At 36.9% G+C, this 16796-nt stretch overlaps 1 protein-coding gene across 6 annotated transcripts in view; it reads left to right on the top strand.

The window, feature by feature from the left end:
- LOC5567198 (whirlin) overlaps window positions 1-13028 on the top strand; it is a 506699-nt gene extending 493671 nt beyond the window's left edge. For 5 of the 6 annotated variants that reach the window (XM_021854220.1, XM_021854219.1, XM_021854221.1 and 2 more), the window contains 4 exons: window positions 2004-2093; window positions 10099-10290; window positions 10352-10444; window positions 11998-13028. In XM_021854220.1, coding sequence (XP_021709912.1) covers window positions 2004-2093; window positions 10099-10290; window positions 10352-10444; window positions 11998-12126 — 504 coding nt within the window. In that variant the 3' untranslated portion in view covers window positions 12127-13028. The remainder of the gene's footprint in view (window positions 1-2003; window positions 2094-10098; window positions 10291-10351; window positions 10445-11997) is intronic. The other variant, XM_021854218.1, reaches the window with a different exon arrangement.
- Window positions 13029-16796: the final 3768 nt, after the last annotated feature.

The raw sequence follows: 16796 nt of genomic DNA, 5'->3' as shown, positions 1-16796 counted from the left end.
GGATATTCCAAGAGGACTTACATTGGCGAATTCCATGAAGATAATTTCTAGAATTCTAAAAGAACTTGCCTTTGGACTCCCAGAAAAATCTCTTAAAAATCCCAAAGATCTTTAGAAGGCCGGCTCCAAAGGCACGTTCCCCAGCAGTCGGTAGATTTGTGCCATAAATAGGGTTATAGGGTAGGTGAACCAGTTATGGGCCTAATGGTTTCCTATATTTCCATACGTAATAATTCAATTGTTTTCATTTATTTTTTATTTAGTGTCCCGTATCAAAGATAAGCAATTGGGCGGAATTAAATGGTATAAAAGGTACATAATTGTTCATGTGGACCCCTAGATGCAACTGAAAAATTTGAGCAAGATCCGTCAACCCTAACGTGGGGCTTAACGAGCTTATGGTTTGTATAGAGAAAATTGACCAAGTATATGTCAAAACGCTTCCAATTACATTTTCGGCTAAAGATGTCGCTGCCTTCAATGAACATCTTTCATTATTAATTTGAAGATTCTCCTATCTATTTAGAAAAGACTGCAAGAAGCCGGAAGTCTTTTTGTACCTAGGGAAACTGAAATTCGGTTTCCCCTGGAGTGGAACGAGCAAAAAAAAATCAGTTTATTTAAATAACAAAATTTAAAGGAATAATACGAGTTTTTTTTGTGAATAATATTGGAACGAATTCGGAGCACGGAAGAATAGCCGTTTTTGCGGAGCTGCTCGTTCCACCTAGGGGGAAATGAGAACTCATTTTTTGCATTAAATTCATGTTTATTTTTCCATTGTGTTTTTACAAAAATTATTTTTACAGATTAAGAGTTTGACCAGAGTGGTCCTTCAGCTTTGTTTGCGATGGTGAATTTTGGTGGATGTTTTTAATGAAAATGGTTTTACCCTAGTTATTATTTTGGCCTTATTGGCTCTGGTGGTTTAAATGAGAACTCAAATTTCCCTAGGTATATTGATTTGTTGCTTAACGGAAAGGCTTTATTGCAGTCTCTTCTATATTGATTGGAAAACCTTTAAATTAAAAATGAGACATCCATGGACTGCAGCAACAGCTATGGTTAAAAATGTAATTGAAACCGTCATCCCATGTATTTGATCGCCTTAATTTGGTTTGGTGCAACTTAAGATTTTTGAAGTTTGATCATTCTGGGCCATTCTAATATTGATGTTAAAACGTTCAAAAGTAATCAAAATGTCAAAGTTTTCAAGCATTCAGATATGGACAAATAGGGAACCTCTGTAGCTATAACTGGTACGCTATCCCTATTACAAAAAACGAAATTAAGCTATTGTGTTTGAACTTTCGATTCGATTTCCAGTGTGTTTTTTTTTCACAAATTTTTTTTAAAAATATCTCCTTCATTCAGTTCATAGTCCTATGCTTCGTTAGCCAGCCAATAGTAGTAGACTGCAATCATCATGATGCATATCGTCCTTCACTAGTTAAAAAAGGCAATGCAGTCCACACAGTCATGAAAAACGAACACAATAATCGTGTCTTACAGTAAACAATACACCCACACTTTTGAACTCTATACTAACATAGAAAAATCACAAACTAAAGGATGTTCTTATCAGGAGTGAATACACAAACCTAGGACTCAGTTCTTCAAATCTTAAGTTTTTCAGTTTGATTTTCGATATTTTTCCTTGAGTTCTCAAGCAAACACAACCTTTCCCACACAAAATACGACCACCAACTTCTAGCGCAAAAACTAAGGTTTCACAACAAACCCTCTGTTTGTAAAATCCGTTTCGTCCCGTGCCGTTTGAGTTTTTGCTGTTATAGTTAAGTTCTGTGTGTACCGTATGATTTACAACTCAAATTTACAATCTATTTTCTTTATCGCCTCGCCCACTCACAACCACCCTCCCCTTACTATTCTTCGAAAACCCGCCGTAATCTTCCATTTGTACAAAAACAACCAACCAAACACCCACAACAACAAAATACAACTTTCACAAAACCGTAAACGCGTAACTCGTGCGCGTGCAGGAACTAGCGACCAAGTTGTCTAGGAGCTTTGATATGAAAGATGAAGGTGGTTCGCTGTTAGGATCCGATGCAGGTGTCAGACGGCATCAGGTAAATGGCGATCGATTCCCCTGCAGGATCGATCCACATAGTTTAGCCAGCAGCAAATATCAAAAGTGCCAGTCTTGTGTTGTGAATCGTTTCTGTATGTTTTTCCGTTTGTTGTTTTTACGTTAGACGTTATGACAGTTAAACAGATCGAATAAATACCACTGAAAATAACTCAAATGAAATAGAAAACCTAAAAACATTAAACAGATCACATTTAGTTTGTAAGTAATGGTAATTGTAAGCCAGTTCATGATTCACTGTCTATATGTTCGAGACTACTTTGAGTTCGAATTGCCGCCAAAGCTTCTCCATGCTGTTAGTAGACTATTGAAGTAGAAATGTCAATTCATTTGAAGTAGTAATTGCAAAATTATGTCATACCTTTTTGAAATCAGAATTTAATTAAATCAGAAGTACATTTCATTGAATCACAGTCACCATTATGAGATGCAAAGCTTGAATGAACTTCAAGTTATTTTTGAATTATTTATGTTGTAGTAAGAGCTTAGATTTTTCAATTCAAGCACTGTCATGGCTTTTTTGCTCTTAGATAGATAATTTTAAAGTTCACAAAATTTCATCCAAGTGTATTTGTCTCATATTTCGATAATAAGCACCGTTCAAAGATTCTCAGTATTGTAATTCTGCTTGCCCGGTAGATTTTGAGTCAAGTTTCTAGTAGTTTAAGTGTGTTGAACAACTAATTACATAAATTGAAGAGCTGCTGGTGAACTGGATTTGACTGTCGTGTTTTAATAGTCTTCAATTATCAAACGTGAGTATAGTGGACAACTAAGACGATATTGATTGAAGGCGCAATAATCCATCATTAGTAAACATCAAAAATAAAAGTCAAACAGTTTTTTCGTTCAAACTTAAAGAAAAGCTCATAGAAACTTATCACCGCATTACAGACAGTAAGTCCAATGCAATGATAGATTTTCATGAACATTTCTTCCAATTTGAGCAAAAAAATTGGGATTGAATATTTTTTAACCGATGATGGTTATTTTCCTATTACATGAATTACTTTTAAAACAACTTGATTTGAAGTGCGTGTTACTAAAAATAATTATTGTCGTTTTCACCGAAGATTTTGAAAAAAAAACAGGGATTATCGGTGACATTCCTATGGGAGGAACCTTTGGAGGTTTTTTTTGAAGAGTAATGCATAAGTATATAGAAAAATATGAATGGCTCTTTTGTTTTGCCATACATTTTGTCGAAGACATGCTATCCACGTAAGACTAATGCAATCTGTTGAGTCAAAAGCGCGTAAACATTATTTTCAGACTAAATTAAAATTATTGGAAAACGATGGTAGAGGGGATGAAATCGTAACGATTATGCTTATAAAAAGTTACATAGAATTGAGCACTACTCACATAGAAACATGGTCTTCTGAACCAACACAAAATTTGTATAATTTTTGGGCAATGTTAAACAACCGCTTCTGTGCTGATTTCTTCTTCTTTTTCTTACATTTTTTGGCATTCACTTGACACGGAAGTCGGTTATCTGTTTTCTTCTAACCATCTTTGATATTAAGCTAGTATTACTGTACAATCACGATCAAAGTTGAGTTAAAGTGGCAAAGGGCCGCACAAATGTTGATTCCTTTCCCACTTCAAATCAGCTCTAATGGTTTTGCGGTCTTCGGCAATATTCTATATCTTAAAAACACATCTCAAAATATGTGTTCATAATTGTTAAAGAGGTCATTGGGTGACTTCTGGCGATTTTTCTTTGCAAAAGTATTTTTTCCCATACAGACTTTGAACGACTGGCGCAAAAATATAGTTTCACCGATCGAGTTGAAATTTTGCACAGTTTTTATAAGACCTAAATGAAATCCAAAAAGGAGAAAAGAGCGAAAATATATAATTTATATAACCATGTCCAAGGCTATTGCCTATTCAGTTTATTTATCTTAGCGTCACCTGTTGATCAGTATATAAATCATGCCTCCAAATTCTCATTGAACATACCCATGCCCATTTAACGGAGATTTAAAATAAAAAAAAAACTCGATTGATTGGACCATCACAGAACACTCTTATGCCACTTACAGTGGCAAACCATTCAAAGTTTGTTGAAAAAACTTTTGCAAATCCACACTCATAGTGTCGGATCATTCAAAGTATTTCTTCAATTACAAAAACAAATGTAAAAAAGGGTGTTTTGAAAAAGTAAATAAAACACATGTAAAACATAAATAGTTTATAAATACACTCATAGTGACGAACCATTTATATTTTGTTGAAAAATCATATCTACGTTTCACCACAGAACGAATAAATGTGAATTCATATAGATTTTACAGATTTGAAACAAAAGCATGAAACAAGCTCACCAATTGATCCTTCATCCTTAACTGAACACCCACAATCCACTTTCTTCTTCACTTAACGCAACAATCCGGCGACGCTAGGAAAAAGCTCATGCTTGCTCGGGCTTTCCAAACCGCACTCATCATTTTTTCATAGTGTTTTTGTGCATGACCATTTTTCACATTTTTTTGGTCTTAAGTCACAAATATTTTAGCATAACCATTTTCTACAAAAAAGTTGCTTACCAAAACAAGCCACATGTTGAAAACCTACAAACGATCCTTCTACTTGTTTTGGTCACATTATCACAAAACAAGAAGAAGGATTGATTGTAGCGTATCAACATGTTCACAAAGTTGCTTGTGTTGGTTAGAAGCATATTTTTGTTGAAACCAGTCTTGCTAAAAAAATAAATGGTATATTAATTACGACCAAAAATGGGAAACCGCCATTTTTCTTAGTTTTTGTGTAAAATTTCGTCCAAAGGCTGTATTGAGAAATTCTCCATAGTTTGTGAGATATAGCCATATTAAGAGATAATCAAGATAAAAATTGAAAAGGACGTCAGTGATGGAAATGTTCGCATGACGAAGCAGCTCGCGAGTGTAAACCAACACATAACACAAAGGACAGACTCGCGAACAGGCTAGGTGTGAGTAAGCCTGCATCCGTCTGCTCGGGAGGACATATAAAAAGAAATTGTAACAAGTTCAAGAACGTTTTGTTGCGAGTAACCGAGCAAGGTACGATTTCTTATGGTTTTTACAGAGAAATTATTTGTATAACCATTAAAACGACAGTAAATTACCAGTTCGTAGTCAAAAACCCATACCAAAAATCTCGGAGAGGAAGCAGCTTTTTCTCAAAAGCACAATTGACTCTGAATAGTTCCGAACACGTTCACAAATCACTTTAGCTTCGGGAACTCGGACGCACGACAAATGCGAATAAATCAGCACTCTGACGCTCGGGAGCATTTCTACACAGCTACTTCAATAGGGCCTAACTGGCATGAGCGATTTCTCTTCATCGATCCTCTCCTTCGCTAATAACTTTGCTAAATCAGACCAATCTGTAATATTTCTTTTTCATGAAGCAATATATAGTGATTCTCCATCCTACAGCACACAAATGAGAAAAGATAATCAATTTTCTGAAATAACGTAAAGAGAACAATGATGAAGAGAAATCGATGAATTTTTGTTTTTGATCCAGTTCTGCAGAAATGTTTGCCACCTTCCATCACTGAAGGGCGTAACTCCAAGCTTCGAACTAATCATTGAAACCCAAATAGGGTTTTGCTAGTATGGTTGTGAACTTTCAGGGTCTGAAAACATAATTTTGTTTACATTCAATGACCTCAACCTCAACCGCAAATGTCTCTAGTTTTGATTCTTGTAATAAAAATAATGGACTTTATTTTGCATTGTTTCGTGAAGAAAATTTCAATTTCAATTGGAATCTCAAACATTCAATGAAATATTGTTTTTTTTTACACGATCGAACATGGTAATACAACAACTTTGGCATTTGTTTTTTCTCGTCAATTAACACAAAATTTAAAATTAAACGTGAAGTTAAGAAAAATGCTTTTTTTATTCTCATTTGCTTAATTTATTCAGCTCTTATTCGCCAGCTTGGGCATCACCAGAGATAATTTAAATTTGATAGTTGTTTTTTTAGTACATTGTCCGTATTCCTATCTGCTTTATCGATTTAATATATTTGCGTATATGATACGATGTTACCTGCGATGTTGCTTCTTTATCAGTCCAGAGAGAAATCCATTATTCCTTGCCGTTAGTCGATCGTCATGTTATCCAGGTACATTAGAGCATGTTCGCTCAGAAGAGGGTCAGTTTTTAGTCTGCTTCCAGACGGTCATGGTGTTGGACGGGTGGAGCTGGTGTAGTTTTCACGCGGACTGACGAAGAGTTTTATTTGTAGGGGGAGCTGGAAATCAAACCCATGACGATCCGCTAATGAAGCGAACGTGTAGCCAACTACATCACGTTGCCCCCCCAAGAGAAATGCTTTGATATCGAGAAAATTCACTGGGGTTTTGCTGTTTGACACAGGGGGGTTGAAACTTTCTGACATTTCGGAAGGTACATGAAAAACATAATTCACTACAATCTGGGTTAAAATCTAGACGTGTGACATGAAGTCAAAAACGAAAAATGTTTTTTTTTTAGTTTAATAGTCTTTATGCAACACAAAACATGAGAAAATTAAGAAAACGGGTATTTCGGACATAGGCTACAGCGTTTGATACAAAAATGTAGATAGGGCTACTTCTTCTGTTCAAAAGAGCCGCAGTGACCATTGCTTAGATCTGAGTATGCCACAAATACTCGTATCATCTGTGTAAAGTGCATGTCACATTACTTTATTTCCATAGTTAGGCAATGAAGTGTCAATTTCTTACAGTTTTCGCTTTGATTCCGCAGAAAATTATGGAAAAATCGAATGTGATGAAAATCTCTCGCTATTTACGCCCTAAAGAGTCTTAAATCTCTGCGAAGGTGCCCATTTATCTAATATAATCGATTTGATTTTTGAAGAAATCAATTGGTATTACTGATATTTGAGCTTGCAATGGACGTCTAGACCCATCTTTCTTTCGCACTAATAGTATGTACAAAAAAGGGCTTTGTTCTAACAGAAAAACCGAATAATGCAATAAAATTTATTTAGTTTTCAACATTCAAGTAGGTCCAAGAACTATTTACCCACTATTTAACATTTAAATAATGCCCAGGATTCATATATAGTCTGGGAATCGGCAAACTCCGAGTCTTTAACTATCTGCTAAGTAATCCCCGACAAACAAGATGATACTAGGGTTTAGATAGGCAGGTCGTAACGTACCACAAAAAGTGGTAACGGGCAATGAGAATATATACCGAGGTGAGGAAAAGACATTTAGTGTGCGTGACATCCGTGAACGGTGCAAAATGTTTCACAACTACAAGCGAGCGAGCTTCCATAAGAGACCGTGTAAATTAGTGACGTAGTTATTTTTGTTTACGTTTTTATCTCTTCACCCATACGAAGCCATTGCTTCTTCTTCCACACCTTGGTATATATTCTCATTGGGTAACGGGTTAAAAAGGCCCTATTGCTTGTGAGAAAACAAAATGAGCTGGTTGATGTTTTTCCATGAATATCGACATCCTCTGCCATTTTTGGGAGTAAAAATTATACAGACGTTAGAGGGGTTAATGTGAATTCGAATTGCTTGAAAGCTTCCTTTGAGTATGGCAAGCAATATCCAAATCAAATTCCTGGTTGGAGAAAGTACATCAGACAGGCCACAACTTATGATCATAACGTCTGTTGAACTAAAATGACTGGGTCAACCAGGAATCTTTTTATAACGAAATCGAGCATTTTCTTAAATTACATAAAATATGGCTAATTTCTGACCCATGTTAGTATTAGTGTCAGTGTTAGCGCACATAACATAGGCTATTACTTATACAGTACTGACCCGATTTTGTCAGCCCCCGATTTTGTCTGCCCCCGATTTTGTCTACCCCTGATTTTGTCAGCTTTTTGACCCGATTTTGTCAGCCTATTTTAAATTTGTCAAAAAAAAGTGTTATCGGCATGTTTTACAACGTTTACATTAAAATTGATGATGATGTTTGATGTCATGCACGCATGGGCGTAGCCAGAGGGGGCAATGGCAATGCCTTTTATTAAGTGTTTAAAATCGATATTACCAATATAAGGGAGGGGGAGCCCCTGATAAAAAAACTGACTACTCCCATGTCCATCGCTCTCTTAAAAGTCCATGTAACCATGTAGCACGTCAAAATTTGAAAAATAGGAACAAAATAAAATGACCCGATTTTGTCAGGTTCCCTGTTTTGTCAGCCTAAAATTCATCGAGGGGCTGACAAAATCGGGTCCTTACTGTATCACATGCCAATAATTACATACAGAGTAAAGTGGGGCAAATGTTCGAGTGGGACTAGAGTTTCCTTTTAAGATTTCTAGCTCAATTCAAAATAAATGTTATACATGTCATGGTAGTTCAAGTGCTACTAAGTAAAGTAAAAGTCCTTCACTTCAAATTTTATAAAAATCGATAAGGATTCGGAAAAGTTATGACTATTTGATGTTTTCAGACGTGGAAATTTTATTTTTTGGTCAAACTTTCATTGCATGGAGATAAATAATAATAAAATCTTATGTGATTGTTTATGTAAGGACGTCTCTAGGCCTTCCATAAAGAAGCTTTGAGCTGTATTAGTTTTTGCTTAAATTCTTGAAATCCATTGTTTTGCCTATAGTGGAAATAAATTTCAAATCAGTAAGGCAAAAGTTCGATCCACATATTATCTCGCGGAAAAAAAAATGCAAATCACCTAAAAACCACATATTACTTTTAATTTAAGTAAACTATGACTGATTGTGCGAAAAAAGTAACCAAATTTTCACGTTTGGTAACTTTTTTGTATGATATAGTTTAATGAAAAACTGCTATTTTTGGGTATATTATTATTAACCATGTTTTGGGCATTTTTTGTTAAAAAAATAGTGTGTATTGTTATGCAAATATAAGTTAACGGCTAGTATAAATTATGCCTGTCATAAAAGTATCGAAATTTTGTGTTTCAGCCATCGATGGCGCAAAGTTCATTTTAGATAATCGGTCTTAGAACTGTTATAGCTAAAATTGATAAATATTTTTACATAAGTTTGTTCAGCAATATTGAAGCGAATATGTTGAAGGTTCACTGTGTGGTATTTGTTACTTTTCAACTTTTATAGTGTTTCAGGAAATATTGTTTATAAATATATATTATTTCACCAAAGTCGAACTTTTGCCCCACCTTACTCTACACGCAAAAAAATTGTGCGGTAAAAACTACCATTTTAGGGGGTTAACTTAAGCGCTCGCACCGGCAATTTTCAGCAGACCAGAAATGCGCTCGATTTTACCATGTCTGTAGTTGGAATCAAATTGTTGTAAATTATTTCTGTCACATGTACCAGTAATGCGGTGGGGTGTACCGCAAACATAGTAAATTGGTCTGAATTTCCATGGTAGTTTTAAGAATGGGCGTAGTCAGCTAAAATAGTTATTCTAACCACAGAATTTTTTCCCGTGTATATAAAAGAATTAGCATATAAGGCTATCCATGAGGACTTTTCGTGATAGGACTGACAGCTAAAAGTGTGAATGCAACCGGAATGAAAGAGTAAACAAATCATGCGAGTGTTATCAAAGCTTTACATTTTCCTTTGTAATCGAAAGTCAATCCGATCGCAGAACGTCAAAAGTACATAGTAAACAAGAAAATCAGCTGATCGCAGTTGCCTCATGGATTGCCTTGTTTCTGTATGAATTTGACGGAAAAAAAATGAACGGAATGCAACATACAGCATTGCCCCAATGATCGTTTTAGAGTATTCTCCCCTAATAAACAAAGCACAAAAAGTCATTGGAACAACAAGTTATTTCAGCATTCAAAATACCTTTTGGTAACTATTATTATTCAGTCAACATCCATCCAGTTCTCCAGCAGCTCTTTGACCTTCACTTGTTTTTGACGTGGTAATCAGTGAGGACACAATCATGCATGTATAGTTTTGTCCACCGAATCCCTTCTAATGCTAAATGTCACTCCCTGCTTTGTCGGACGCAACCCCGCCGTCAACAGTCGATGCAGCGCCTACCGATGGACCAGAACGGCTCATCGCTGGAGCAGAGCCAAGACCAGCCACCACATATAGTACCTGACCACCGAGGAAACCTACACATCACGGTGAAGAAGTCGAAGCCCATACTCGGCATCGCGATCGAGGGCGGGGCCAACACTAAGCACCCACTGCCGCGGATCATCAACATCCACGTAAGGCCGGTGATGATCCGAGATATTCTGATGGTCCAAGAGTTTTCGTATTTCTCAACAGGAACACGGAGCAGCGTACGATGCCGGAGGACTGGAGGTAGGCCAGCTGATATTGGAGGTCGACGGTAACAAAGTCGACGGAATGCACCATCAGGTTCGTATTGAGATGCCGCAGTTAACCTTCTGTCTGTGCCAAACACAAAATACGTTATCTGTGCCTTGGGGTTATAGTGACTAAAAATTCAAATCGTGATAACTTGGCGGAATTTTATTGCATTTCAGATTTTTCCACTGTTTTGAAAATAAAATAAATTTAGTTTCCGCATGTTAGGGTGTATTTGATCGGTGTTGATCGATCAAATAGGGGTTCCTGGGGTAATATGCACCACTTAAGGAAAATGTGCCGAAATGAACACTAAACATCATGTATGTAGTGTTTTAATACACGAATCGAGTTGGTTTGGGTTCACCTTACATGGTGTTGAGCGAATCTTCATCATAATTACATTAGATTGCTTTAAAATTTAACTTTTTCCAAACACTATTTTTGCGTGAATTATGATTGATGCGGGGCGTGATGCACCGCTTTTTGGGGCATGACGCACCACAACATTGAGGCAAGACGCACCTAAATAAAGGGGCATGATGCACCACAACAATTAGGCAAGATGCACCTTCGTGTTTTAAGCGAAATTTTATTTATCGAAAAACTAGGAGTTTTTGATGATTTTCGCCTAGAAGATGATACAATTGTGCATAAATACGTTGGTAAAGGCTTCAAATAACCTAAAATTGATGATTTTAGTTTATTTTGGAGTGGATCGTTCTGCCCCGATCAATGGAGTGCATGTTGCCCCAGCTGTGAGGTTAACAGAAAATGTTATGGAAAATAGAAATAGTTGTATTATTTCGCCAAATCATCTCATCAACAATCAACCTAATCTCTAATCATCTGTTTTATGGTTGAAGGTTGTAAAAATCTAATTTCATCACTTTCAAAACAACAAATGAAATGATCGGGAAAGTTACATCAGAATCGTACTTTTCGAATAAATTGTTTTAATTCCCCGTTAAGTTATTCAAAATGAATCAAATTCTCAAGGTGTCAACAATTTGCAACGTTTCATCAATCTGCATAATGTTTTTCACTCAAAACTAATTTATTTCAGAGAAATTGACAAGGTGCGTTTTGCCCCGGCAGTGCATATTACCCCAGGAACCCCTACACCGAAATTTCTCTAAACACATTATCTGATAGCTGCTCTGGATTTGCCATAATTTGGTTTAAACATCAGTTTTTTTAGGAAGTGCATAATGCACTTTTCAAGGGTTCTTCTCAAAACAATTCACTGTTACCAAGGCCATATAAAAACATTAGAATGAGCTATCTCATACATTTCAGACTAGTTTTCTGAAGCTATTTTAGAATTTAAGGTATTTTTGTGTCTTCTAATAACCGCTCATGCAAACAAAAAAATACAAAACTTAAAAAAAAATGTCGATTTTAGTATGCAGCCTTATTTATTGCCAGAGAAGCTATGGTTTGACCATAAAAAATATCAGTATAATAAATAACGAAATTCTAATTGAAGCATTTTTAGTATGTTCGTCCGTAATATGTATACCGTGAGTGGAAATAGGAACACGCACAGACAAAGGGTTAACGATTGATTTGTACGAATTTAATCGATTTTCTCTGTTTTTTAGGACGTCGCCCGACTGATAGCGGAGTGTTTCGCCGCACGCGACAAGAACGATATCACCTTTCTCGTAGTCGAAGCAAAGAAATCAAACCTAGAACCGAAACCAACAGCATTAATATTTTTAGAAGCATAGCATTTGCTATCCCTGCCGGCTAGCGATCCGGATAATTCTGAAGTGCCAGAAAAAGGGATCGACCTTACCGCTGATAAATTGAAGTAAGTTTTCTTTTCGTTCGAGTTATGAGTTTGTTTTCTTTGTATTTTATTATACTTCCTTATTTGTGTTCTATATCTTCGAGGGAAAAGTTTGCGGAACTTTTGAACAATGCAGATATACACTTGTGAAGAGTATCGCAAACTTTTCTCGGATTTCAATATAGTTTAGGTTTTTGTTTAGTTTCAAAATATTCAGAACTTTGCTGTCTCAAAAAAATTGAAACACTTGGCACCGAAAGACTGTTTTCCAGAAAATATGAGTTGCACTCTTGAGCGAGATATACGTTAAAAATTACTCATACCAAATGTTACAGTTAAAAAGCTAAGCGAACACTGCCGTACTAGTAAATGTTTAAACAAACTAACAAGGAATCGAGGAAATCAACCCTTCCCAAACTGTCCTGCTACGATATTATAATGGTAAATGAGTCTAATACTTATGTTGATGTTGAAAAAAGTGTTGACACTGCTAGAAAGTGTAATTTGTGCCATGTTCCTCGTACTATTCCTAGCCTAAAATGTTATAAATTACAATCACACTTGCGTACCAGTGCTTGTCCTAAAGTACAGTACCAAATGCTATTTATCCTCACTATCGTATTCTATATTTTATCTATTTTTCCGTTTGTTATCCATATAATTTCCAAAACAAAAGAAAACAATCAGCAGAAGAGTTAAGAAAGAATTCTTTATTCGCGGTAATTCAGAGATATTCTAGCCGTCAGGGATGAAAAACCAGGTTCAAAACCAAACACTAACAAAAAGAAAAACGACAAACCAACTGATACAATCCTGAACAAATCATCAGTAAAACTCTCATCACAAAACTTTTTATCACCTAAAACAGAAAATGAGACGAAAAACGGTTCACGCTCGCGGTGACGTTCACTCATGCGAGAAAGCATCCGGCGAACGAACGCTTCGAGTGTTGCCGCGCCTACCGGTATGCAACCGCAGAGCTGAACGTCACCGGGGCCAAGCGTTGAACGTCGCGCGTCACTAGGGGTGCGATAAAATCGTTCAATCCCTTGAAGAAAGTAATAACCGTTCGCAATAATCGTGTGAGGGTGTGAAATACTGAGCGCGTTCGTGTTGTATGTGTGTTAAACCATTCGCAAAATCATGCGGAAAATCTTTTAAATAGAATCGTTACACATTTGTTGACTCGTGATTAAGGGCTTATAAGCGTGTTTTAATTAGGTTTTCGGTTCTTAATGTTTCCGCTGATTTTGGTACCTTACCAGTAGTAGAGCAAACGCCGAATTTCATTGTCGCTATAAGGTAGAGAAGGAGAGAAACGTGTTTAGCCACCCCTGATCGCTTCAGGGGTGGGTAATGCTCGCAATGCAAACCTAAAAACGCCACTAAGAGCTTGTAAAAGTGTGGAAATGAAAGTTTCCAAATTGCTTGAGTGATATTTCTGCTTGATAAACAGTACACTAACAGGACATTCCCACACACATTCAGACACGGTATCGAACAATCCCAACAATCAAATTCAAATGGTATGAGTCTAAATACATTAATGCTGCGCTGCTTTGCTCCCTTTCAAAGGGGGGAGTGAAATGCAGTTTTTGCGATGATGGTACTGAAAAGAGACACAAAATATGAGTGTATCGATCTAGGATATGATTGCATTATGAGGCTTGTAAGCAGTAGAAGCTAGTGGATGTGTAGTTGCAGAGCGAGAGGGCTTGTGGTCTTAAAGCTAAACAACGCATGTGCTTTAATTATTATGGCTAGTGGCTATATCGCTAATTGTTACTTTGCTCATGTGAAATCCAGGTGCTTTTATGATATTGATTGAAATCGTTTGAAACGAGCTGAGATAAACGAGAAGGAAATCGTATTGAATGTGTGGTCAAGATTTTCGAGAGATTTTATTTATTTATTTACTATTATTATTCAACGGGCTACGTAAGGTCCCGATGATACAACTTAAAATTTAGTAGTACACGTTTTTATACATTCATCAAATAAAAATGTCAACACTGCTAGCTTTCGCAAATAGTAACATACAAGAAAGGCCAAACTATGGAGCTCTTGAAAAAAAACGAACTAAATTTCCTACAAAGCAAATGACGGAACAAATTGTAGTCAAACAAAGTGGCAACTCTGTTGAACACTCGCGGCAAACCGTGAATGCTTCAATTTGTTCGCTGTAGCGACAGTCTCAGCATAGAGCAAGCGGTTGGACATATTTATGTCGATATTATTCAAAATATACGGACAATCAATACGCCCCTGAAGTATGTCCGATCACGTAATAGTAACGCTCTTGCCGTATCTTGACGAATCGATAGTGACTCCAAAAGGATCAATTGCCAACGACTTTCGTAGCTAGGCAGACGAAAAAGATCTGATCAAGATCTGAGACGAGACTCGCGAAGACGGTCTTCTTTTTCTGTGATTGCTGAGTTTTTTTTCTTATTCCACTTTGTGTTTATACCAATTATGCGCATGCTGTTCAAATCCTCACATGAACCTCTCAGCAAAATATGATTGAGTTTGCAACACATCGAATCATAAATAGCCGTTTGAGTGAAATTTCATGCCAGCAAACGTAGCAGACATTTGAAATAATTAATCTTCTGCTTAGATTTATCAGCAACTTTGGAAAAAACTGCTCCGCCGACTGAGGGTTTTAATAACAGTTTACTTTGAACACAATACTTTTCACTTTTTCAGCCATAAAAACGGTGGGCTGCATTTGACGTTTCGTGAGAGGGGAATCTGGGCTGCATATGACGTTGATATTTTTCCTCTTCGCGAGTCTCTCTCAGATCAAGATTATCGTCACAGCCAGTGTTGCCACATTTTTTCCAACTCTCATCTGTGTTTTCGGCTGAAAAGATCTTTTTAATCTTAAGTCAAGTTTCAAAAATCTTGGTAAAAATCTGTGTCGCAAAAAATTCAAAATTATATTTTGTTTTATCAAAAAGTACCTTTGCGAACGTATTATGGCTGTTCTTAGCATGTAAAAGATTTTTAATTTGAACTGATTGTTCAAAAAGTAAGTTAAAGATGAATAATTGATTCTTAAAATTTGAAATTCTCAAGTTTTAGAGAAAAACTAAACAGAGTAATGGTATTTATGATTTATATCTTTCAAAACCATGTCCTTGTAGTATGCAGAGTTGTCGTCGATAACTGGATTTGATACCGCAACCTTCCGATCCATAGACTCAAGCATACACCTTACGCCTATCACCACCTCTTAACCTGTGAAATAGCCTAATATCTTAAAAATCTTTTTCATCTAAAAAATCTGTGATCTGTGATCACAGATATCTGTAGGCGAGAAAAGGAAACAATCTGTGTAATTACAGATAAATCTGTGTATGTGGCATCATTGGTCACAGCGTCTATCTCAAGAACCGTCGTTGAACAGACTCGGTCCATAGGACGCCATTTTTTGTTAGTGGGGCAGTGCTGGAAAGCGTTAATGTAAATAGAGGGTGTCGCACGACTTTTACATAGATGCTTCTCTCACTGTCATCGGACTACGAGACAATGGCAGAAGCTTACTTCAAATTCACTACGGCTTGTGACGGAATTGTAAACTATACCATTTTTTTTGCATTATCAGATATGATTGTTATTTATACTATTTTCCAAAATGACATATAAATTTTAAAAGCAAAACAACTTTACAATTGCTTTCATGAGAGCCCCGTCATTGTGACCTGACGGAATGAGCACATGAAACATAGCTTCGCCTAGTGACAGTGAGAAGACTGGTTTCGTCAGTGTCGCATGCCGGTCATGATTCTTAACAGCCCTGGTGGGGAGTCCAAACAACCGAACATTATTCTAGGATGGAGCTAGATAGAGAACAGTACAAAGATTTCAGTAAATGTCCGTAAGCTCCTTGGCTGTTCCGAAGATGTTGTTTGAACGATAGCTGTGGATCCAGGATCACTCCTAAATCCTTGACTTGGCTGACACTTCTCATGACAATGTGTATTTGTGCAATATGCACTGATTTTAGCGCGAAAACGAAATAACTTTGCACTTCGACGGGTTCACTTCCATCGTATTCAGAGCACACAAATCCGCAAAGGCATTCAACTAATGTCGTTTTCGTTTTTAGGAACTGGGTCGGTGATCAACACATAAACAAACAAACGTTAAGCAAATTGTAGTTCGATCGAACCTGAATCGGGTTGGGGTTGAAACTGTGATCCAGAACGGGTTGCGCCAGTTCCAACCTGGGTTCAAAAACGAATTCGACATAAGAGTGCCTGTAAACAAGTGTGACAGTTCGCCGCTGTTCCAATTTTGACATTGACGCCACTCTTATCTAAATCCATTCTGATTCAACTGTTGGTGGAGAAGACAACAGACTTCGATGGAACGAATACGGAGTACAGTTTGAGGTCATCCGCGTACCGTAATCGAGGTCCTTCATATCATTAATATAGATCAGGATGGTCCCACATGACTACCTTGCAGGATTCCAGATGTGGCAGCAAACGAAGAGAAACAATAGTCTCCTATGACGACGGTTAGGTGTCGGTAAGGTAAGATACGACTGAAGCCATTGGAGGAAACGGTCATGAAGCGTTTCGGCATACTCTCGGTAAT

This window comes from Aedes aegypti, chromosome 3 (genome assembly GCF_002204515.2).
Source record: "Aedes aegypti strain LVP_AGWG chromosome 3, AaegL5.0 Primary Assembly, whole genome shotgun sequence".
NCBI lineage: Eukaryota > Metazoa > Arthropoda > Insecta > Diptera > Culicidae > Aedes > Aedes aegypti.
The sequence above is the reverse complement of the archived record's forward strand: the minus strand, read 5'-3'. Positions and strand labels throughout refer to the sequence as shown.